Source organism: Leptopilina boulardi, unplaced genomic scaffold, assembly GCF_019393585.1.
Source record: "Leptopilina boulardi isolate dan_hultmark-lab unplaced genomic scaffold, ZJU_Lbou_2.1 LbouV2_123, whole genome shotgun sequence".
Classification (NCBI taxonomy): Eukaryota; Metazoa; Arthropoda; class Insecta; order Hymenoptera; family Figitidae; genus Leptopilina; species Leptopilina boulardi.
In genome coordinates this window covers 4,066,923-4,093,053 of record NW_026137667.1, presented here as the reverse complement: position 1 = coordinate 4,093,053, position 26,131 = coordinate 4,066,923, and the positions used below count along the sequence as shown (strand labels likewise).

The 26,131-nt window shown below is 24.8% G+C and overlaps 4 protein-coding genes and 1 non-coding gene across 6 annotated transcripts in view; 3 read left to right on the top strand and 2 right to left on the bottom strand.

Moving 5' to 3' along the window:
• The window catches only part of LOC127291092 (arrestin domain-containing protein 4), a 93,737-nt gene that overhangs the window by 4,124 nt on the left and 63,482 nt on the right, over positions 1-26,131 (bottom strand). Inside the window, exon 1 of one of the 2 annotated variants that reach the window (XM_051320022.1) lies at positions 102-691. The exons of the other annotated variant lie outside the window; for it this stretch is intronic. Within the exon in view, the coding sequence (XP_051175979.1) occupies positions 102-214 (113 nt within the window). The 5' untranslated portion in view covers positions 215-691. Of the gene's footprint in view, positions 1-101; positions 692-26,131 lie in introns of those variants that run through there. 2 annotated transcript variants of the gene reach the window in all.
• Positions 1,383-4,152, top strand: LOC127291082 (BUD13 homolog). The gene is made up of 5 exons (XM_051320005.1): positions 1,383-1,525; positions 1,874-3,230; positions 3,377-3,531; positions 3,597-3,781; positions 3,866-4,152. The coding sequence occupies exons 1-5, from the start codon at positions 1,425-1,427 to the stop codon at positions 4,033-4,035; spliced, it is 1,968 nt and encodes a 655-aa protein (XP_051175962.1). The 5' UTR covers positions 1,383-1,424; the 3' UTR covers positions 4,036-4,152.
• On the bottom strand, positions 4,698-8,002 carry LOC127291090 (odorant receptor 13a-like). Its single transcript, XM_051320020.1, has 5 exons — positions 7,779-8,002; positions 5,906-6,158; positions 5,722-5,834; positions 4,979-5,641; positions 4,698-4,894 (listed from the first exon to the last, which is right to left on the bottom strand). Exons 1-5 carry the CDS (start codon positions 7,968-7,970, stop codon positions 4,844-4,846), a joined length of 1,272 nt encoding a protein of 423 aa, XP_051175977.1. The 5' UTR covers positions 7,971-8,002; the 3' UTR covers positions 4,698-4,843.
• On the top strand, positions 9,512-9,593 carry Trnas-gcu (transfer RNA serine (anticodon GCU)). The gene has a single exon. It is a non-coding gene; the product is annotated as a tRNA-Ser (tRNA).
• LOC127291095 (uncharacterized) overlaps positions 12,300-26,131 on the top strand; it is a 48,237-nt gene continuing 34,405 nt past the window's right edge. The window contains exon 1 of the mRNA XM_051320026.1: positions 12,300-12,780. Coding sequence (XP_051175983.1) covers positions 12,708-12,780 — 73 coding nt within the window. The 5' untranslated portion in view covers positions 12,300-12,707. The remainder of the gene's footprint in view (positions 12,781-26,131) is intronic.

Here is a 26,131-nt window from a genome sequence, read left to right as displayed (position 1 = left end):
TAATTTAGAAAATAAAAAAATTAAAATTTTTTTTATAAAAAAATAAATATTTTTTATAAAAGGAGGAAAAAAAAAATTCTTTTTGACAATAAAGAACTTACTATGCTTCATCGTCCAATTCGATGAGGACTCTCCCAGACAAAAAATGTCCCGGGAAATAAAGTAAATTTGTATTGTCGAAGAGAATAAGAAATTTACTCAACTTGCGAGTCATTTTAAAACTGAATAAACTTTTTTTTTTTTTTTTTTTGCCTATTTTGAAGCAATGATGATGTTGTAATCGTTACGAGGTTTGACCACTTGATGTTGCATCAAGGATGTACCCGCATGCAACTATATGAAGAGAGAGAGAATCACACTTTGAATCTAGTTAAACATGGCAATACTGTTTATTCTTTTATCTTCACTTCTTCTTTTTTTTTTTTTTTTTTTCTTTTCCTTTTTAACAGAGATGAGGAATGTGTTATATATTATTTCTGTTTTTCCTTTTCCTTTCTCTTACTTTTGACAATGTCTTTTTTCTTTTCGTTTTGTCATTGTGGATTTTTTCTTCAACGATAAAAAAAAAATGAACTCACGAGCGATAATTTCTATTAAAATTATTAATCGAATGAAAATTCGTGATATACATGCTTATGTCAAAAGGCAACTGCATCGGCGCGTGAAACTTTCTGCTGGAGACCAGTACACACATCAAGGACCCTACCTCTTCCTGCCCATTCTTGGTGCTGAGTTCACTTTCGCTCCCCTACCACATTTTTACTCTCTTGGTTCTCCAATCGTTGATGTTACCTGATATACCTGTGGTCTCAAGTTGGGACAATCCTAGGAATTCTTCATTGATTTGTTATACTGCATTTTTTATTTTATTTTATTCATCATTGACGCAAAGTTATTTGGCACACTGAACATGCAATTCAATGAGATAATAAAACGCGAACGAGACGCAATTTATTTAAATCAAGAAAATTAAATTACTTGATTTTACATAATTTTAACAAGATTCTCTTCTAATTTAACTCTCTTCATTCAACAAAGTAAAAAAGAACATAAATTTTATTCTTTATGATTTTTTATTTTAAAAATTAATTGATTTTGAAAATGTTTGATTCAGGAATTTAATTTGAAATTTATATAAAAAAAATTTATATATTTATATAAATAATTAATTGACAAAAATTGATTTAAATTATATTCAATTCTTTAATTAAATAATTAAATCTTCAATTAATATATTGTTATCCTTAATGTAATAATAATATAAAAATTTAATTAAATTATTTAATTTAAATGTTATTTAAAAAGTAATGGTAAATAGCGAACAATTTAATATTTGAAATTTCCCGCTACATTCAGTGCTACCACCACACGAGTCATACAAACAATAAACGTCAGTAGCGTGTCACTGTTTGTATAAAATCATTATGTCAACTACAAAAATCAATCAAAAAGAATATCTGAAGAAGTATCTCTCTGGCGATGACAAAAAGAAAAAGAAAAAAAAGAAGCGAATTGGTGTACAAACGTAAGTTATATTTTCTATGCTCCATAAACACTTTTTACTTGGATTACAGTTGTCTCTTACATTTTTAGGTTATCTTGATAATTTCATTAAAAAAAAAATAAATAAAAAACATCCACTTGGGACGTGAAATAAATGGAATATTATGTGAATTATTCATAAAATTTCACTTCCATGAAGTCAATGAATGGATATTACAATAATATTAAAAAAAATGGAATTGGAGTAGTAGAAATTGTTAAGAATTTTTGTATATAGCCAATCCTAAATTATATTATTTTTTTCGAAAATTACATATTAAAAATGTAATTTTATTTCAACAATTGTAATTTTTAAGTATCTGTTTTCTAGAGTAAAAATCATTGACGATGACGTTGACCTGCAGAAAATTAGACCTCTTGACGACGATGAATTTGAAATTCTAAACACTACAGAGGATGCTCCACAAATTGTTGGTATTGTTGATGAACGAGGACCTGCGGATTTTTCCGACAAGAGCAAATGGAGAATTATTGCTGACGATGGAATGGGTGACATTAGCATTAGGGAACAGAAGGAAAATAAAAGAGACGATGACAATGAATTCGATGAGATTTCAAAGGAAATTCCCCAAAAAAGCAAAATAGAAAATGATGATTTTAGTCCATCAAGACAGAAAAAAACCAATAAACATAGAGATTCTGATTCAAATTCAAGTCCAGAGGGAAGAAATGATTCCGATTTAAGTCCACCAAGAAAATCTAAAAATAAAAATTACGATTCCGATTTAAGTCCACCAAGAAAATCCAAAAATAAAAATTACGATTCCGATTTAAGTCCTCCGCGAAGAACCAAAGCAAAAGGTAATGATTCTGATTTATCACCACCTAGAAAATCAAAGAAAACAAAATATGATTCAGATGTAAGCCCACCGAGAAATGAAAGACGAAGAGGAAAAAATGATTCCAATTTAAGTCCAACAAGAAAATCGAAAGGAAGATCAAAAAATTACGATTCTGATTTAAGTCCACCAAGAAAATCCAAAAATAAAAATTACGATTCCGATTTAAGTCCACCGAGAAAATCCAAAAACAAAAATTACGATTCCGATTTAAGTCCTCCGCGAAGATCTGAAGCAAAAGGTAATGATTCTGATTTATCACCACCTAGAAAATCAAAGAAAACAAAATATGATTCAGATGCAAGCCCACCGAGAAATGAGAGACGAAGAGAAAAAAAGAAAAATTTCGATTTGAGCCCACCAAGAAAATCAAAAAATTACGATTCCGATTTAAGTCCACCGCGAAAATTTAGAAATAAAAATTATAAATCAAGTCCATCGAGAGAGGACAATAGAAATAAATATGAAAAATCAAATTTAAATCGTCGAAAATATCGAAATTCGGAAAGTCCTAAACATTCTAGAAATAGAGACAGAAGATATGATAAAAATGAGAGAATTGATGAACGTTCATTTAAAAGAGGTGAAACAAGACGTGATTTTGAAAGGAATTCACCAGAACGAAGAAATAGAAAACGATCAGAATCACCATCAAGACAGAGAAAATCGAGATGGAATCGTGAGAGCAAATCAATAAGTCCAGAAATTTCCAAGGATAAGCGAATGAAGAAAACGTTGGATGGTAAACAAGCAGGATTACAAGATGCGAAAGCGTTAAGAGAAGAAACAGCGGCTCACAAAAAGAGGGAAACTGAAATGTTCGAAAAGGTTAGAAAAATAATTGCAAATGGAAAATTTATATTGGAATAAATTTGTTTTTTTTTAAATAATATAGTTAGGACAGTAACGAACTTGAGTAATTAATTTTAGTTAACTTTCTACAATAATTTTTAATTTTCAAACGTTTATTACAGCTAAGTGCAGAAGTGAGTGGACAGGGTCAATCGGTTGTTATTCGAGATAGAAAAACTGGAAGAAGACGAGATTTGCAAGCAGAAGCTGCCATTGAACGTGAAAAGGAGGAAAGACAACAAGAAGTAAATGAACAGTACGCAAAATGGGGAAGAGGGTAAGATAAATAACAATAAATTATTGTAATTATAAAATTGAAATTTAATTTAATTTTTTTTTAAGGCTCAAACAAGAAGAAGATCGTGAAGAGAAATTAAAGGATGATTTACACGAAATGAAAAAGCCTTTGGCAAGATATGAAGATGATGAGGATTTGGTAAAATTACAAAAGAATGCAATTCGCGATGATGATCCAATGTTGCAATTTGGTAGGGAAAAATTAGAAGAGCAAGGTTTAATTAAAACAGGTACTTTTTGCTATATATTTTTTTTTATAATTGAAAGAAATCAAAACAAATTTTGATTTTTTATTTGAATAATTTTATTTTCAGCCAGTAAAAAGCAATTATCAGCGCCACCTAATCGATTTGGTATTATGCCTGATGAAAAATGGGATGGCGTGGATCGTAGCAATGGTTATGAGAAAAAATGGTTTGATTCGCAAAATGCAAAAAAAGCGAGAAAAGAAGAAGCTTATAAATACAGTACTTCGGATATGTGAGAATATTTGGTTGATTTTTTTTTCTACAAAACTTGTATAAAAATCTAATTTTAGTAATATTATTATATATATATATATTAATTATTATATATAATAAAGCAAAATTCTGTAAAGTCATTTGCATGTTTAAACAATTAATTAGTGTAATCGAAAATGGAGATTTCCCATTCAGATTGAAAATGATGGAAGAAGCGTTTATTTCTTAATGTTCCAGAACCTTTAGACTAACGAGAAATGACTATAGGTAGATTAAATGATCGCTAGTGGAATTTCGATCGGTGTACTTGGAACAACGTGGCTGCTATTTAATGTAGTAAGTTTTAAAGTGTTGGTGCTATACGTTAAACAAATACATTCAAAGTGCCTTTGTATTTATATATTTATGTAATATAGGAGCTATCCTATATATGAGTGAGTCAATAGAGACTTGGAAATAGGGTATATAGTTTGTTAGCAAGCAATAGAGACTAATTAACATTTTCCATCATGAATGAGAAAACTTTCAAAACTACAATTAAACTATAGCATCAATTTTTTTTTTTCAAATATTTTTTTCCATTTTTTTTTTAAATTACTATAAATTTATTTTATGATTATTATTTTGAATTTAATTTTTTTGTTCCTTTTAACTTCAGGGACATGAAATTTTCAAGTTCCCTTGATCAATTTGGAAGTTTCCATTTTATTAATTTATTCATAAGCATACATAAAATAAAGTTATTGAATAAATAAAATTCTAAACTAAATTATTATTGTTAGAAAAATATTTACTTTAATAAGTTTCAAAAATATATTACGTGCAATATTTTTAAAGAAATTGTCGAAGTAAAGTAAAATAGGATACTGTTGTACTCATGACCTGAAAATTAAAGATTACCTTTTTACATTTCGAAAAATCAGTAAAAAAAAAAAAAAAGACAGAAGATAAAGCTTTTTTTTTTACCGACATAAAGCTGGCTAAAGACACGGGAAAAAAACCTCCAGCTGATATATAGCATGATCTTTGAGATCTCATGATTATTGTTCCAACAGCTTGTCGAATTGATTTTCCATGTTTATCAAAAGGAATGCAATACCAAAGCATTTCATATGCAGAATATGCAACTTGATTACTTTCAGTAATGATATTATTTCCATTATATGTTGTTATATATGTTTGTAAAAGACTACATGACAAATGAAATTTAAATAGCATTCCTTTAATATATGAAGTTTCAATCTGAATTATCATATGCAATGTTATTGGGGAAATTAAATATTTATTTTTATACGAAATATTTTTTATATATACACTAACCAAAAATACTTGAATACCAGTGACGCAAATCATAACTGTTGCTACAAATATTAGAAAAAAAAGATGAAAAGAAAAAATGTCTTCCATTTTAGAGATATAAATAGTCAATGATTTATGATATTCTATTAATTCTTTTAGTTTATCCCTTAATTCTTGACTATTTTTTTCACTGTTTAAATTAAGAGAATCACAAATAATTTTTAAACGACGTTGAAGAATTTTAAATTGTCCAACAAGAAATGATGAGAGAAGATAAAATAAATTGTCAAAACAACATACCAATATACCTGTATGAAGCAAAGGCAATACCTATATTGGAATTAATTGCTATTAGTATAACAATATTCTTAAAATAATTAAACCTTTTTTTTTCAACAATTTAACAATACCTGAATAACATAAGTTATTTCAAATTTAGGTGATTTTTTTGCATCAGAATCAAGAAACTTAGATATTCCATTGAAAGGAAATTTTCTATCCTCTTCCGATTGTCCTATGTTTTCTGAAAATTTGTAAAGATATAAATAAAATTTGACCATTTTTTTCAAAGTAAATGAAATATTCAAAACTGACCAATTATTGGAACGAAAGTGTATAACATTATAGTAAAATAAAGTGTAATAATAAAAGCGCCAATTGAATACATTGCTTCTTTATTGGAAGCATCCATAATTTCTCGATCATATTTGTTATATATTTTAAACCAAATGTGTTTTTTCGTATAGCGAATTAAAGCAATTAATTTGTGTCTCTTATAAAAGTAAAGTGAAAACTTTATTATTACTAAAGATAATGGTAACCCAGCGCACAACCAGTATGTTATATCCTGAAATGTTACTTTTTAGTAAGTGAAAAGCAAAAAAAAAAAAAGTTACTGGGGCATTCTTTGGGAAATTTTCATTGAAAAATTTTTTTTTGTCCGAAACATTTTTTTTTCGAAATCTATATGAAAAATAAGGAAATAGGGTAAATGCATTAATTGCGGCGAGATTCGAGTCAAAACACCTTTGAAATAGAAAATTCGACATTTCTATTGTATAAACTCAATTTAAGACTTATTAAACTTAAAGCTTATGTTATTAAGATATGAAAAAAAAATTTTAACTCTATAAAAATCGATTATTTAAACAAATATGAGAATTTAAACTAATACCGTAATTTTCTATTGCGGCGAGTTTGTATCAGTTTCGGTGTATCAATTTCGGTGACCAAAATTACGTGTATTTTGAAGATACTTTGCCCGCCGAAATTGAAGCCAATGGAAATCTTAAAAATGTTTCAATTGCGGCGCGGAAAAAAATTTGATCTCAAATAATTAAATTAATAATTGTTTAAATGTGCATCTTTATAAGTATTTGTATCAAAAAAAGATTGAAATAATTTTTTTTAATCATTTGGCAACAGTTATATTAAATATAATAGTAATAATAGTTATTTTTTATGAACGCGCCGTAATTAGTGCACTCGCCGTAATTAGTACACTTACCCTACGTATTTTTTTATTTTTTTATTTGATGAAAATGATTTTTTGAAATTTAACGTCAACAAAGAAAGTGTGTTTTTGGAACATTTTTTAATCTATTGTACTAATAAATTGAAAATTATCCTATATATGAAATTTGTTCATTTTTTCTCAAATTTTTCAAATATGTCCTCAAAAATAACGTACCTATAACAGAAACAACAAAAAAAGTTGTAATTAAACTTATAAAGTGAGTTTTCTCAAAAGAGACACTTTCGATTTTTAATTTTTTTTTCTTTTGCATTACAATATCTGATGATTGAAGAATTTTTTCCCCTATCTGCGAAAGTGGTACTTTTAGTTTTTAAATTACTATTTACAATTTTTAAGCTTGACGCAACGATTTTTAGTATGTTTTTATGAAATTTAAAAAAAAAACAAATATATGGAAATTATATTTGTAGAAAAAATGCTTAAATTCTGTGAGCCGTACTAAAAAATAATTATAAATAGTAATTTAAAAACGAAAAGTACCACTTTCGCAGATAGGGGGAAAAATTCTTCAATCATCAGATATTGTAATGCAAAAAAAAAAAAAAAATTAAAAATCGAAAGTGTCTCTTTTGAGAAAACTCACTTTATAAGTTTAATTTCAACTCTTTTGTTGCCTCTGTTATAGGTACGTTATTTTTGAGCACATATTTGAAAAATTTGAGAAAAAATGAACAAATTTCATATATAGCATAATTTTTAATTTATTAGTACAATAGATTAAAAAATGTTCCAAACACTTTCTTCGTTGAAGTTAAATTTCAAGAAATCATAACTTCCTTCATTTTCATCAAATTAAAAAAATAAAAAAATACGTATTTCCTTATTTTTCATATAGATTTCGAAAAAAAAAATGTTTCGGAAAAAAAAAAAATTTTCAATGAAAATTTCCCATATAATGCCCCTACTCTTTTCAGTGCGGAGAAAACTTACAGATAAACTCCCAAGAGATATTGTTACTTCCATTGCTTGAGTTATTATAGCACCAATTATCGCTTGTAATGAATAGATTTTACAAAATTTTAATATAATTTTCTCTTTCTTATTTTCTCCATCCCAAAAACCTGCAATTGTCAATATAATTCGAGTTATTTTTATTGAAATATATTCATCTTTTTTTGACATTTTTGTTCTATTATTATTATTATTATTATTATAATTATAAAAATAATTATTATTATTTTATAAAAATATAATTTTTTTTCTATAATAGAAAAAATAATTCTTCTTTGGAGTTACAATGTAATACTAAATAAAAATACAATTTTTTATAAAGAAAAATTTCTATCGATTAATATAGACAATTTTTGTAATTTTCTCTTCAAAGTATAGTCTCTTGAAATATGTAACATAATTACAGAAAATTGCATTTTAGGAAAAAAAAAAAAAAAAGAAAGTCCGTTATTATGATAATGTTCGAGTATCATTTTTGATGATAGATAATAGTAGAGGGGACAAATCAAACTTGATATAATTCCAAGAATACCTTATACTTTATGATCGATACAAGAAATGACACCTGACCTGCGATTTTTTTCATAATATTCGGAGTGTCAGTCGCGGTTCAACTACTCAGAGAAGAGGATTGTAAATTCATTCATATTCCAACGATAACTGATGGAAAATAACTATTAATAATATAAAATTCAATTTTTACAAAATTATATATAAAGGAATGTGTGATAAAAATTAAAAAAAAAAAAAAAAAACCTTTGAAATAAGTTCAATTTTTTCTACCCCCATGTGAAAAGGTTTTGGTTACCTAAAAGCTAAGTATAACTCAAGTTTTCACAGAAAATTAAAAGGCATTAAAATAAGCTGCAACGCTTATTATTTTAATCCAATTTTGCTTATTTTAATCTATTTTGGTATTAAAATAAGCAAAATTGGATTAAAATAATACACGTTGCAGCTTATTTTAATGCCTTTTAATTTTCTGTGATTTTTTTTAAGTTTCTTTTTTACGGTATAATTTTTAATATTTTAATATTTTAATTTAGGTACTTAATTTATCAAAATAAATTTATTAATATTAATTCATTAAAAATTTTTAAAATATTTATAAATTATATAAACAGTTTTTATTAGAAACACAGAAAATTAAAAGGTATTAAAATAAGCTTCAACGCTTATTATTTTAATCCAATTTTGCTTATTTTAATACCAAAATGGATTAAAATAAGAAAAATTGGATTAAAATAATACGCGTTGCAGCTTATTTTAATACCTTATAATTTTCTGTATAATTCAAATTAGTAAACTTTTTTACTAATTCAGATTTAGAGAGAAATAATAAATTTAAATAATAAAATTATAAATTAATAATAATTTTATAATAATTGTGTAAATTGTTTTGAATTTCGCGCCATTATCGTTGTTTTCCAAGCGCCGTTAATTTTTTTTAACGTCTGCACAGAAAATTAAAAGGCATTAAAATAAGCTGCAACGCTTATTATTTTAATCCAATTTTGCTTATTTTAATACCAAAATGGATTAAAATAATAGTTGCAGCTTATTTTAATGCCTTTTAATTTTCTGTGTTATTTATTTATTTTTTAAATTAATATTACATAAAAAATTATATTTAATATTAATTTAATACTGTCTTTGTATTTTATATTATTATTTATGCAAAAAAAATTTTGTAAATTTTTTTTAAACCATCTGACGAGGTGGCCGAGTGGTTAAGGCGTTGGACTGCTAATCCAATGTGCTCTGCACGCGTGGGTTCGAATCCCATCCTCGTCGGTTATTTATTATTTTTAAAGAAATTTTTTACTTTTGAAAATAAAATAATTTTTATGCTAATAAATTTTAAATAATATTTATTCTAATTATGTTTGAAAATTTCTAGATTTTGCATTGTATCGAAGACATATATTTTATCCTGAAAAGATATTTTTCAAAAGTTTCCTAATGTCTTATATAATATGACGTTTAAAAAGACATTCGTTTTTGCAGTGACTGTGGAAAAATATATATATACATTTTTTTCCTATCTATAAAGGAAGTTTCCTTAATGTACAAGGCTATTTACTATCACGAAGCTTGTGCCACTTGCACTGTCCAAAGTAATTAAGTAATTATTGACACTATAAATACAATTCTCTGTATATCTAGGTCTAAAGTTAAACAATTAAATATAGTTTCTGTTTTAGAATTAACATTGATTTCAATTTTATTTAAAAAAAAAAAAAAAAAAAAGATTTATTGCCATTGAATTTGTTTTATTAAAAAAAAAATTTTTTATCAATTTTCCGTCTGATTTTTAGTTTACTAAGTTTTTTAATCAAAACTGTTTTTTTTTCTTCCGTTTAGTTTAAAAGTTATAAAAATATATGTTTTTAACAGAAATAAAATTGACTTATCGCAATGCATGAATTTTCTATAAAAATAAATTAAAATTTTTATTTTAAAGAATTTTATTTATATAATTATTTTTTGAATTAACCAAAATTATTTTTTTGCAAATTTTTACTTAACAAAATTTTTAGATAATAAATTTTTATTTGGACAAATTTTTATTTTTGCAAAATTTTTCTTTAGATAGTTTTTTATTTAAAAAATCCGAATTTAACCGAATAGTAATAATTCTCGTTCAACAGACGGTAAAATTTTCGGTAATTTACAATTTCGGACTAAAAAATCGGAAAATTCGGCGTTTTAAAAATTTGTATCAAATAAAAATTCGGACAAATGAAAATTCGATGAATTGTAAATTCTGTCATTTAAAAAAATTGAATTTGAATCATTTATTATTTTATTGAATGAGAATTCGGTTAAATTAATATTCGGTTAAAATAGAAAAAAAATGGGTTAAGAAAAATTGTGTAGAATAAAATAAAAATTCTGTACAAAAAAAGATTCGAATTTTTTATTTGTCCGAATTTTTTCATTACACGAATTTTTATTTGATAAAATTTCTAAAATGCCGAATTTTTATTTGTCCAAAATTGCCAATAGCCGAATATAAAATCAAATTGGTAGGATTTTTAAAATTGACCAATCATAAATTATCGAAAAAAAAATCGTGATTCGTTAATTTTGTAAATTCGCGCCGAAATTTTTTGGTCCGCGCGCTATTTGTTCGGTAACGGTAATTTACAATTTCGGACTTAAAATTCGAAAAATTCGAAGAATTCGGCGTTTTAAAAATTGTATCAAATAAAAATTCGGACAAATGAAGATTCGATGAATTGGAAATTCTGTTAATTAAAAAAATTGAATTTGAATCATTTATTATTTTATTGAATGAGAATTCGGCTAAATTAATATTCGGTTAAAATAGAAAAAAAAATGGTTTAAGAAAAATTGTGTATAAAATAAAAATTCTGTACAAAAACAAATTCAGTAGCTGAAAAAGGGGTCTAAAAAAGAAATTTTGTAGAAAGCAGGGAAAAAAATCTTTATCAGGAACAGTGATATGTTTCTCTAGAATAACAAAAACTATCACTGTTTTAGTGAAATATATCGCTCCTTCAGGGAAATATATCGCTGTTTCAGGTAAAAAAAAATTTTTTCCTGTATTATTTACGAACAATTAATAAAAATAAAAATTTCAAATCTAACTACATTAAAAATTAGAAAAATTAACCAAAGACTAGTTTAAATTTAGATAAGTACATTAAGTAAAAATTACAAATAAATATTGCTTTTTTAGTCTAGTGACAATCAATCATAATTTTTTTTTTTTTTTTTAAATAAACGAAAGAATCACGCGACAAGTGACTATATTGATTATAGCCAACAATATTAATTTAAGATTTACATCGAATATATGAAAATTCCCTCTTATCTGAAATTATCATCAACTCAATTCATATATTTTCAGTATGGGTACAAGCCTCGTTAACGACTATGCTACGTCATCCAATAATCTTTTGTTCAGGGTTGCTTTTCCCTTATTCACCCTGTGTGTGCAAATAGATATATATATATATCGACGTTAGCAGTCGCGACGCAAGGGCAGGGTCGGCGAATAGTCTTCAGTATGGCCCGCGAACCACGACGGGCATGTTCTATCTCGTCTAGTTTTAGCCTCTATATTTAATTTTTTCACCGGTAATAGTGAAATCAATTCTACCGAAAAAAGTAAATAAATAAAATCTCTCCGAAATGTGTGTGTGTGTGCGTGAGGCCTAATCAAAAAGCACAATAAAAAAAAAATTTATTGAATTAACACGTCGTCGTGTTTAAAGCGCACAAGCTGCCGGCATTTTACCAATAAAAAATTATTTCTAAAGTTAATATAAAAAAAATAATAATTATTATAAATTAATTAAAATAAATCAAATAACAAAAAAAAAATAAAAAAATAAAAAAATTCTAGATAATATTTATTGAAAGTGTTTCGTAATAATTGGAAAAACTCGATAATCAAATATAAACAAAAATAGATAATTTACAGACAGCTATACAATTTTTTTTTTTATAAATGAATTTTTTTGTTCGAAAATTTGAGATAAAAAAGTGATATCTAATATAAAAGTGGAATCTGTGATTTTTCTCTTTGACTCCAAATAATTGTGGAATTGCATTTTCCGAGAGTATATATACTTTTTCGTAAAATCAAACAATATATATACTATATATATTTTTCTACTCGACGCCAGACGAATCGTCGCCTTTCCTCCCACGCAACAGGAAAAAGGTTGTCACGAATTTCAATTATAAAGCGAGTATTTAATAATATTATATATATATATATATATATATATAGCAATATTGATAAGAAAACAGAAAGTTAAAACGCATAAGATAATTGCTTGCATTTTATAAATAACAAAACTTTAATTTAGTCGTCTTTTTAATTATTGTGGTGTAACAGTAAAAAAAAAAAAAGATCAGCTTTTTATTGCCAAAATGGGATGTAACACAAGTAAGGAAACCGTTCAGCCGGCAGCGGAAGATGCGAAAGAGGACGTTAAGAATGGCGGTAAGGATACATGCGTTTTATTTTTAAAATCGATTTTTTTTTCATTTCCTTTTTTGTCGATTATTATCATAATTGTAATTTTCATTTGTTTGGAAATTAAATTAACAAATCAAATGGCGAAAATCAAAAACGAAAATTTCACTTATTAAAGAACTGTAATTAAAATTAAATTAAAAAAAAATTAAAATTTCTACGAAAAATATTTGTACACATTTTTCTATACTATAAAAATATATAAAATAAATATAATGTAAAAATGTATAAATATATATATTTTTATAAATATAGAAAGAGAAGAAACTACAATAAAGAATAAAAATGAAGCTGAAGTACGCAACGTTTATGATAAACAATTTTTAAAGAAATAATTTTTTAAAATGGAAAATTCTATAATTTTTTTCCTATAAAAAGTATTTTTTGTAGTTTTTATTAATCAACAAATTATAAAAAAATATTTTTTAGGGAAAAAATTATAGAATTTTTCATTTTAAATAATTATTTCTCTAAAAGCGTTTATCATAAACGTTGCGTACTTCAGCTTCGTAGATATAAAGATAATAAAGAAATTATTTATATACCATTTTAAAGTGTATAAAATATTTAAACATATTTACAATATCAATTTAAATGGAAATGTGAACAAATAATTAATTCATTGTAAATTAGGTATATTTATTTATTTATTTAGGAAAATATATTATTTTCCAATAATCTTTAGTTAAAATTTTTGTGATCTGCTTTAAGATATTATTGTGAGTTAAATTTATTCCACTTGACAAGGGCAAAAGGCAAACACTGATAAACGATTAGTTATTGATCAATGAAATAAAATACTCCAAATTATTCCTCTCTATAATTAATAATTATAATACAATAATAAAATAATAGTGAAAAAATGAACAAAATTAAGATTTAGAAATTAATTTAAAAATTACTTTTTTTTTCACGTACATTATTATTTTTATAATTAAAGAAAATTAAATTAAAATCATATTTTATAACACACACATTTTAAATGGAAAATTTATATAACATTTTGAGCTTTGCAGATTTTTTAATCTTCAAAGGATTGAAATCTAAAGTAGAATCTACATGAAGAGGATAGTGTTCACAAAAGAAAATTCATTCCTTTGTTTTTTAAAAGCGATTTTTTTTTTTTTTTTATTCATTTACCCGAGATAAAATTCAGTAACAAATCCTCTATTTCATGTTAAAAAAATATTTTATATTTTTTACGATCATTTCAATATTGAAGGCTCTTTTAAAATTTTGCTTATTTCAAGTTAAAAATGATTATTTATGATTTTCATATATTTATTTTTGGAAAATTAAAAAAATTTTTTTTTTAAAAGTAAAAAATTGTTATATACAGAAAATTAGGCTTAATTATTTTATATATATATATTTATAAAGACAGAATTATCAGTGCAAAATGGCATTAAGTTTTAGTTAAATTAATATGATGGATTCTACGAATGAATAATTCTTCTCCTAATTATCTCGTACTAGACTTGTAACTCTATAAGCTTTATGCAACGAGACTGCCAGTCATAAACTATATATAGTTTCAAACATGTAGTTCGTGTATAATTCAAAAGAGGACTAAATCAAATGAAATCCAATGGTATTTAAATAATATTTAAAAAAGAAAATTTTTAAATTAAAAAATATAAAAAAAGAAAAAAAAATGAATTATTTAATGAATGAAAAAATTATGAATAAAAAATAAATTATTAAATAATGAATAAGTTTAAATTTCATGGTTCTGTATAATATATCTGACAATTTAATGTGAAATCGAATAATTAACTTGAAAATCAAACAGATATGCGCTATTCGTGTCGAACAATTTCTCATATAGGGAATTGGTACGTGCACTACTTGCAGCTAAGTTAATGTGTTGATTTGTTATCGTGATAATGCACATTTATTGAAGTGAGAAAAACTTTCTGCGAAGTCACACTTTAAGATGGCACAAATAATAAAGAATTACATTGTTTTTCTTTTAGAACACCTCAGAGAAAAAAAATATATATATATATATTTCTCTCAGTAGAGCTAAATAAATACTTATTTGTTTCAAATAAACTTTTCTTTGAATCAAATAAATATTTATACTTGAATCAGATAATTTTTACTCGAATTAAATAAATATTTATACTTGAATCAAATTATTTTTACTTGAATTAAATAAACTGTATTTGAATTAATCATTTCTGTATTTATTATTAAACTAATATTTATTATTATTATTATTATTATTATTATTATTATAAATACCTAATAATCGTTTATTAACTATTATTTATTATTTTTGATTTATTATTTGATAGAAATAAATATTAATTTGATATAATAGTCACACAGAAAATTAAAAGGCATTAAAATAAGCTGCAACGCTTATTATTTTAATCCAATTTTGCTTATTTTAATCCATTTTGGTATTAAAATAAGCAAAATTGGATTAAAATAATAAGCGTTGCAGCTTATTTTAATGCCTTTTAATTTTCTGTGCAAGTAACCGATTACTTGAATCAAATAAATTTTTTTTTTGTAAATTTAATGTTATATCAAGAATTTTTTAAATCAGAGACAAAAGTGCAATCAATATTTGTTTATTCTTTATAATTGCCGAAAAAAGTTTTTAGTAGATTCTATATACTTGAAATTTCAAACCACTTTGGTTGCATATATAAAAAGTTGACATTCTTTACTACTTGACAAATATAATACAAGACTATAAAAAATTTAATCTTTTTAAACCACTTGAAGTAACATTGTTTTCTTCCATAAAGAAATAGCTTCAATTTTATGTAACATTATATTTTGCTGAGTTACAAATAATTTTTCGTTCATATTCTTTAAATTTTAGTATAATAAAAATTTTTCAATTTCAAATTAGAAATATTTTAAATTTAGTTCAATTCTATTATTATATTACATGACATTTTTTTTTTTTTTTTTTCTATTAACCAATATCCAGTGTAAAAGTAAAATTGGTGAAATTACATGATAGTTAGAGAGAATAAAAAGTTTATATCTATCGTTTATTTTCAAAGTGCAAGCAGATTTTATTTTCTATTCAAAGCTCTCTGAAAAGCTGCAATTTTATGTCGTGTTGTAAAAATTGTCGAACATTTTGAATATATACGATTTTACGATTCTAAACTTCGCAATATATATGTATTTGCGGTTTACTAAAAAATCAATTCTTGAAAAACATATTTACTCAAAATATTCATATTATATAATTTCAATGTAAAAAGCATAAAAATCTTTTGTAAATTCAGATTGGTTTAAAATCAAAACTTTTTTCTCCAAGTTTTTTTTTTTTTTTGGAAAAGTTTAATACCGCGATATCGAATTTCTTTCATTTGAAAGTTCTATAAAATGTCTAAGTAGAAAACTTTATCGAACATATATTTGTTCCGAGCTGAGTTCAAAACTTGTATATATTTTTTTTGTAATTCAAAGCTTAATAATAATTACAGAAATATATTTCTCGAATGTTAATAAAATACTAAGTAAACATTTTTGTTTGTTTAATTTTTATTTGAATTAAATAAATTGTATTTGAACCAATAATTTCTGTATTATAAAATAAATATAAATTAATTGATATACAAATAATAATTATTTGATACAAATAAATATTTAATTGATATAATAGTCGATTATTTGAATCAAATAAATTTTAATTGTATAATAAAATTATATTGCTTTAATTTTTCCGCGATAATATATAATCGCGTATCATAAATATAAATTCATATATCATTTTAAAAATTGCGTGCAAGATTGGCCTTCTTGTAGATAGGTTACTGTGTTTATGAAACTAACAAAACCATTTCATCAAATTCTATATATGACTTATATGTTGGCGAAACCAACTGTATCGTTTTTTTTTTATTTCCCTTCAATAATAGCCGCTAGCGATAAAAGATTAAAGTGAGATAGAAATTCAATACTTAGAAATAACCCCCAAGAATATTGAAAGTATTAATAAAAAAATAAAAAAATTGAAAGAATACAAATTGTATAAATAAATATTAGTGTAAAATTAATTCTTCATATTTTAATTATTTAAAAATAAACAATTCAAATGTATTTATAAAATATTTAATTAAAAAATCAGAAACAAATTAAGGTATTATTTTAAACTTTGAAATAATACACTAATTAAATTTGAAATCGCGAGCAAATGAAACTCTGCTAATTTACATTGCTGTTGAGAAAATAATCGTTTTATTTAATAAAACTTTTTTGTAATTTGAAAATTAAAACTAAAAATTCATTATTATTTGAAACAAAGAGGAAATTAATAATAAAAAAAAAATTACTTCCCGATTCTATAAATAAGTAAAATTATATATGAAATAATAATTCCGTATAGACAAAAGTGTAAACTACATTAAAAATGTAAAAGTGATTCTAAGGCTAAATATTTCAAAGTCAAGGGAACTTTAAAACAAGGAAATATATATTTTTAATCTATATATAAAAAAAAGTTACTTTTACAACTCATGTAAAATTGGTCTCATTAATTTTTACAAGTCACGGGTTTCCTTGAAGTCATATTTTTTCCGCTAAGTAAAAGGTCTCCTGTGGTGCGTATATATATATATATATATAAAATAAGAAATTTTTACCACGAGAATAAATTCGGATGACTTAACATGATTTTACGAGGAGCAAGTGCAATGAATTTAGTTAGTCACTGTCCTGGGGGGTAGCTTCCGAGGTCTTTGACCGGGGATCGATTTTCCCTTAGTATAACTCTTTCAGCTTGTTTTCATTCGATCGATATGATGATTCGACAAATATCAAGACCGCACCCTCTCTCTCTCTTTCTCTCTTTCTATAGATATTAAAGCTTTATGAGTTTTTCTTCAATTTAAAAAAAAAAAAGTCATAAATAATTTATCATATATTTACTCTCTAATCGAGTCTTGGAGGAAATTTAATAAATTTCGTGCCTACGCATTTGGAAAAAATCTCACCTGGACCCGTAACAGGTTTTTGTCACGCGAAGTTATGTGAATAATAAACATAATCGACCTGCGAACTATCCTTAATAACATGATTGACTTTTGATAATAGTCGTTGTGTGTTCCACTTTTTTTCATTATATTATATGAACTTTTTGTGGATCACGATTTCTAAATCACGCAAAAGTTATAGGACATTTCTTCGTGTGGTTTTACTGAAAAAAAAAAAAAAAAAAAAAATGAAGGGTTGGGGGGAGTGAAAAAAAAAGGTGTGGAGAAAGTGGAGCGCGAGAGTCAAAGACTGGAAAAATGTGCAAGTGCAAATTGAGCCATTAAGCCTGGCGACTGAAAACTATAGAGAGCGTTTACTTTTACAATTAACGCCCAGCAAAATAGAAACATTTTGTTTCTTCTATACAAATAATTTTTTTTTTATTTTAAAATCGATTTTTTGAAAATTTGTCTTTTCACACAAAAATTCGAAATAAAAGATAAAAAAAAAAGAAAAATTAATTGAGAGAAGACATCTTCTTTTTAATTAAAAACGTCAAAGATTAAAAGGCTTTGAAGAATTCAAATAAATGAGTCTTATTTTAATATAACTTTTCTTTTGATATCTCAAAGCGAACAGCATGATACAAACTGAAAAGAGGCAACTTTAGTTTCAATTTCCTATGGTACATTAAATTTGAAAAAACTCTAATAATATGAAAATTTCAACTATATATGTTAGTTAATCTTTGGCTAAGTTTGTATATTAAAATTTTTCAAATTATTTACATGTTTGTGTAAATAAATGTAAAAAAATTTTGCTAAAAATAATCCTTACACCACGCAGTGATCCAAGAATTTTGACTTGACGTTTGATCGATGAATGGCGTCACTACATCCTAGACCTCATTCATATATATGTGTGGAAAATGGAGAAAAAAAATACATCTAGCAAGCGCAATAGACACAAATTAATCATAAACTGTTGCTCGTTTATCAAAAGCTATAAACAAATTAGAAATATGTCATCGTAGGAAATTCTCCTTTCTGACTTTTGAAATATATGAAGGCCAAAGATTCGAATAATATTTCACAAATCCTATCCAAAATATATAACCATATATCGATGAAAGCATAAATATTCAAAATTAAGTCGAAGAAATGTGATTTCATTTTCAAAATATTTTCAGCCCTATATATTTTGTCAAATATAAATATTCAAAAGTACTTCAACTACAGAATTCGAATTATCCGAGTCCGATATGGATTTCACTGTGTTAAATTAGGTTTTAATCCTTAAAATACCATTTTTTTACCAAGTAATTAAAAAAAAACTCTCTTACAATTAGATCTGATGGTAAAAAATTTGAAAAATGAAAATACAAAAAATTACCGACATAGAAATCTACATTACCGACTGATGATAAAACAGGTTTTTTGAAAAATGAAAATACAAAAATTACCGACATAGAAATCTACATTACAATCAGTCGGTAAGGTAGATTTCTATGTCGGTATTTTTCATGTTTCAAAAAATATGTTTACCATCAGTTGGTAAAGTAGATTTCTATGTCGGTAATTTTTTGTATTTTCATTTTTCAAAAAAACTGTTGTACAATTAGTCGGTAAGGTAGATTTCTATGTCGGTACTTTCATTTTTCAAAAAAACCTGTTTTACCATCAGGTGGTAATGTAGATTTCTTTCTCGGTAATTTTTTGTATTTTTCAAAAACCTGTTGTACAATTAGTCGGTAAGGTAGATTTCTATGTCGGTAATTTTTTATATTTTCACTTTTCAAAAAATCTGTTTTACCATTGGTCGGTAAGGTAGATTTCTAAGTCTGTAATTTTTTTGTATTTTTCAAAAAAAACTGTTGTACAATTAGTCGGTAAGGTAGATTTCTATGTCGGTATTTTCATTTTTCAAAAAACCTGTTTTACCATCAGTCGGTAATGTAGATTTCTTTCTCGGTTATTTTTTGTATTTTTCAAAACCTGTTGTACAATTAGTAGGTAAGGTAGATTTCTATGACGGTAATTTTTTTATAATTTCATTTTTCAAAAAAAAACTGTTCTACCATCAGTCGGTAAGGTAGATTTTTATGTCGGTAATTTTTAATTTTTCAAAAAAAATATTTTACTGGAACAGCAATATGTTTTACTAGAAAGTTTTCGCTATTCTAGAGAGACATAAAGAATAAAGATTTTTTTCCATATACAAAAAGAAAACTTGAAATTATTTTTTATATTTAAAAAATTTCTTATTAAACTTAAATTGATCCTTTCTAATATACGTAATAAGAAAATCAATCTTAAATGAAACACAATGAGGTACAAGGAATCAGAAAATTGAATTGATTCTTAATAAATTCTAAATTACATAGGTATCAATTGAACTTTTTACGACCTACAGAGAAGTTATGATTATTTTTTGTATTCTTGGAAATAATCGATAGATTTATATGCTCTAACTCTAAGCTTTTTCGCAGTGGTTCAAACCTAAAGGCATAGAGTCGAGCCATGCAAGACATTGGCCTATTTCATCAATGTCATCTCATTCACGATTCTTGGCGTTTTTAAATATAGCCAGACACACTAATAAGCTTCATACTTTAACAAACTATTTAAACTTGAAATGAGATTTCAAGTTCCTATTAAACTATATATATATATAATATAATATATATATATATATATATATATATATATATATATATATATATATATAATGCGGAAATTGCAAAAATTTTAAAATTATTCCATCAAAAAAAAAGAAAAAAAAACGTTATTAAATAAATGTTTACTTGAACCAAATAATTTTTATTTAAATTAAATAAACTGTATATTTGGATCAACAATTTCTGTATTTGAAACAAATATCATTTCAAATAATAAGTATTTAAAATATTTATTTGACAATAGACCCAGTGCCAAATAAATTTTTGTTTCAAATAAATATTTTTCTGATTGCAAATAAATTTTATTTGATTTAAATAAAACGTTTATTTAATTTTTTTTTTCAAAAAAAGAAATTGTGAGGAAGAATAATTATTAGATGCTTGTATATTTATGGAAAACAAGCATTAAACACGAAAGTGTCAACTCTGTGCGATGTACGCTTCAATTATTGATCTCTATACTTTTGTCGGCGAGTGACAGAATATTACTGGAATTTTTAGGTGAACGTCCTTCATGAACGAATAGATTAAAAAAAAAATGGTTTTAGTTTCAGACTAAATCAATTCGCTTGATTGCTTTCAAAATTCAACAAAAAAGGAATATAATTCTTTTCAGACGTATAAATCATTTCATTAATCTACGATAAATTTTTAAGATTAATTCGTTAGTGTGTGTGTGTGTGTTTTTTCTTTTGCACACACGAGATTTAAAATATTATATTTTTGGAATAAAAATATAAGAACAATGTATAAATTTGAATTTAAAATGAGATTTGAAAAAAATACATTCGAATGAATGAATTTTTTAGACTAAAGAATAGATTATCTGATTAATAATATTTGAGACAAGGGGTTTTATGTAAATGTATATAATTTCGACCATATAATTATCAAAAATTCTTTGTAAGAATTAATTTGAAAATTAAAGGTTTTTTTTATTAATAATTTACTGTTATTTTTATAAAATATTTATAATAAAAACAAAAGTATGAATAATTTAAAGTAGACTTTTAAATTATTCCCAAGAAGGTCAATAACAAGTTCAAGTTTTATAAACTGTCGAATGCTTACATATATAAAATCGAATAAGAAATTGATTTTAATATTTTTTTTAATTATTTAAATTTATAAAAAAAAAATTTAAAGTAAAATTTCATAAACATATCTATTAACTAGAAGACTTTTTGCTTAATTAAAGAAAAAAATGATTTTTTTATTAATGGAACGTCTACTAAAAAAGTTGCTGACACCTGTTCGAGCTTTCTTATATATATAGAAGGTAAAGACAGCTCTGTAATTTATACAAAATCGATATACTCTTGAATTAGTTATTATCATCGCAGTTGTATTAATCTTAATTGATTAACTATAATAAACAAATATTTCAATTACAATTCCAAACATTACAATTACTGTAATATTGTTTAATTAAAAATTAAGGAAAATATTTTTTTTCTCACTTTCTATTTTCTATTTTTAATTTTCGAAATTTAATTCTTTTTAATAACATTTCCCTTGTCAAAAATATTATTAAACTTAAAATGTGAAAACTTCTAATTATATTTTTTGCCTCCAGAAATATGAAATCTTTTAATCTAGAAGTTTTATATATATATAAAGTTGTTATTACTTTTATTTATCACTCACGATGCAATTTCATTTCTTGAAAGCCGTGTGTGTATTGCACGTTCAAATCCCTTCTGACATAGGAAATAATTTCACGTACCTGAAATCAAAAAAGGAAAAAAAAATGGAAAATTTAATAAAAATAGAATCGAAATAAAGAAACAATGAAGTAATCTGCATTATCATTCGCATATGTAACTAGAATTTCAGTGAATGATAAAGCTTCCACTGTCGGTAAATTGAAAGCTGATAAAAAGCTCGACAAGCTTTTTCTTCTTTATCGACAGTGTTGAGCTCAAAATGTTTAAGGGAAAGCTTCTATAGGTGACAGTAGTAGAGTTGAATTTAAAATTACCAACATGTAAGTTCAAGTGAACTATATACTATATAGATTGATTAAGTTAAAATAATATTGACACAAGTAGATTGCCCGAGTAGTACTTTTAAAGTCTCTAATACATAATTTCAACTACCTCTGAACATATAAATTTTACTTTGACTGTCAGTCTTTTTGCATTTCTCAATTAGAATACGTTTCTCTCAATTTTCACGAATGTTGATTTTTATCAAATATTTGGACTCTTTTTCCTCTTCAATTTGTACCAAAAAAAATAACTCGATTGTAAATTAATTTTCTAATAAAAAAAATTGCAATAAATAAAATAATAAATATAATACAAAAAAAAAAATTCTCAGCATTGTTTTTTTGAAAAAAAATTTTTCTGTGCCAAGAAAAACTACCAAAGAAAAAAAGAAAAACTTGTTTTGCTAAAAAAAGCACAAGATGTTAAAATCCGAGAGAGCATAAGCTCTTTTACCATCTCCTTAACAGCACTACTTTTAAGTAGAAAAAAAGTTACACTTCACCGACCAGAGAAACTTTTTGCATTCTAAATTTTCATTTTTCTTTTAAAAATATTTCATATAAAAGGGCATTTAAAAAAAATATATTTGTTTTATGAATAATGTTGCTAAATTATAGTATATAGAAATAGAAAATAAAATTAAAAATTACGTTTTCATGTGAATGTATATGTCCATTTAATTTATTATATTATAATAGCAAATAATTAAATACAATATATGAATATTAAATTCAAGTTTCTCTCTATTACCCGTTGAAGTCAAATTAATATTTGTTTCAGACTATATGCTTCGAGAATGCGAAATTTAATACGGAATTTAATATATATAGAAAGTTTATATTTATTCCCATTAAATTAGAGAAAAATTATTTACATATAGTGCAGTATAATCTCGATAAGTTGAACAATTTTTGAAAAAATACTTTTTAAAATCTAAATATAAACAAAAATTATTATAATTATAAAATTATAATTAGATATTAAAATCCATATAGAATTTTAATTTATATTGCTCAAGTTTCATATAGCGAATCATATAACAAGGAGTCTATATAATGATTTTCTAAGTGATTTTAGCTTCTTAATACATGCATGAGAGATTATAATGAATAAGTGATGAGAAGGGGCAATATTCTGTAAAACTTTATTAACATTTGAATAATTTACAATATTAATCAGAAGTTCCTTTATTAGAGCATAAAATTTTCAATATATTTTAAATTTTTTATATAAAAATATATTGTATTTTTTATTGAAGTTAAATTATATATATGAACGGTTTTTATATATACTCTTGAAAACTTTATGAATAATTCATATCGCTCGTCTGGGTCAGAAAAAAAATTGTATATTATTATGACATATGTAATGAGGTTTGAGTCCTATCACAACTACACAATTGTTGCAAAAAAAAAGCACACTTTAAGTCATATCTACTTCTTGTCTTCAAAACTTGATATCAAAGGTCATTGTGGTTTTTATGATAACATTTCAAATATACAACTAAACGCAAATTGTAATAATAATAATAATAATAATAATAATAATAATAATAATAATAAAAATAAATAATAATAATAAAAACAAATAATAATAATAAAAATAATAATAGAAATAATAATAAATTATAGTAAATGTGATAAAAATTAAAATCTAAGATTTAGGATAATGCGATAAAAATAAATTCCCATTACGAAATTTGAATTTTTCTCTTTTTTGGGGTAAAAAAAAATTGGTTTATAAAAATTTTCTTAGGGAGAATTTTCACAGGTAGGTTCTCACAGGTTGTGCAGGATTTTTTGATCAAGTTTCTAAATCTATAGGTCTCCTCTACATTGAGACTGCGTGGTTTTGCCGCGCAGGGTCGCGGAGCTACTATATGGTTATAAAAGGGATCGCAAAGCGCGAAGACCTGTCAGTTAGATATTGAAAGTGGTGGCGTGGTTACAAAGTCTGTGAAACAATTTATATATATATATTATACTTGACAAAAGCTCGAGGTGAGTAAACGACGAGTGAGAATGGCGATGCGAATGCACATCGACCCCGTACCGGGGTATCGACCCATTGAGAAAAAAAAAAAAAAATCCCAAGTTATATTTTTACAGCGTCGCGATGTTTACGGATTTATTGAATAATCAAAATTTACCACATCACAGAATTGTTAACCTCTAAACCTTTATAGCTGGAAAAAGAAACTAATCAATTAAATTATTCAACAAAATCAATATATTCTCTAACCAAAATTAATGCCAAAGATCAAACTTTTTAATAATTCTTTTGTTTTTCAAATTCAAGACTCGTAAAAGAGCATTAAAGTCACTATAAATTTTCTCATTAGATAACTACGTACTTTAGTTTCATTTAATTTCTGGTCAAATATCCTTTTTTTTTTTTTGCTCCTTTCAGCACTTTCTTGTTCCCTTTTAATGTTATTCTTAGTTGCACACAATTTCCCTGGAGAAGAATTTAATTTAAAAAGTCATGAGTAGGGTTCTTTTTTTTTTATTAAGTGAGACTATTTTTAAATTTCAGTTAATAAATTAAATTTTTAATATTTTCTTTTTTTTGCGATATTTCATTTTACATTTTAAGGACAAAAAAAAACTTTTTTTTTTTGCTTAATTAAAAGTTTTATGAAAAGTTTTTTAAAATATAAAAGGCTATAGGTATATATCTTAACAAAATTTAATTTAAGTATTAACTTTTATTTATGCCAACAGTGTGTGTGTAGCGTCTTGTGCCATTTTTTTACCCCCCAGATCAATATATTATGATCAAAAGAGAAACTTATCTATAAGTGTAGAAATAAGACATTTTTTTTATGTTTCATAAACAGAGCATTAAAATCTCTGGCTTTTTGACATTTTTTTTTTTTTTTCAAAGAAATCTAATTTTTTTTTATATTTACTGAATCTTTACTGCAGCTGTTAAAAAAAAAAAAAATGAGGAAATTGTGCAAATTACGAAAAAGAAATATTTTCTCATAGTTTGAAAAAATATGAATTACCTCTTTCTATATATATATATTGGACCAGTATAAAAACGGCGTAAGTGGGCTCATCCGGTTTGCAATTCAAATAGGGAAGTAGAATTTTCGCAAAACCGCTCCAATCAAAGTTGTGAAAAAATGTGTATTTTATGCCTCAGTGTATGTGTGTATATATATATACATATTTTACGTAACTGTTCAGAAAAATTGCCTTTTAACGTATTTGCGTAAATGTAGTTCACACAAATAGAAATATACGTGCGGTTTTAATATAAACGCAGATATCTTCCCGCGGGAATTCCGTTTGCGTCAAATAAATTTTCCTTCCGCTGCAATAAAATCATATACCAACACCTCAAATATAAAAAGAGAGAGAAAAAAACTAGAAAATAAAAATTGTATTAAATTCTAAATTAATAATTCAATTTTTTTTTTGTTAGAAAAATTTTTTTTTTTAACAATTCGAGATTTTTTAGAATGTAAAAGTTTTTTTTTTTTTTTGTTCACTACTGTCATAAAAATTTTTTTTTTTCCTTTTTAAACGTAAAAGCTTCAAATCGATTTCACATCATTCTTGGTGACAAAGAAAATCTCTTAGTGCGTAAGCACAGATCTAGTAGCAGATACTCTAAAAGCGTAACTAACTGAAACCTTTAATATGCAAAAGTCAACTGAAGCGATTTCAGGTTGCAATATAAGGTGATTCAATTG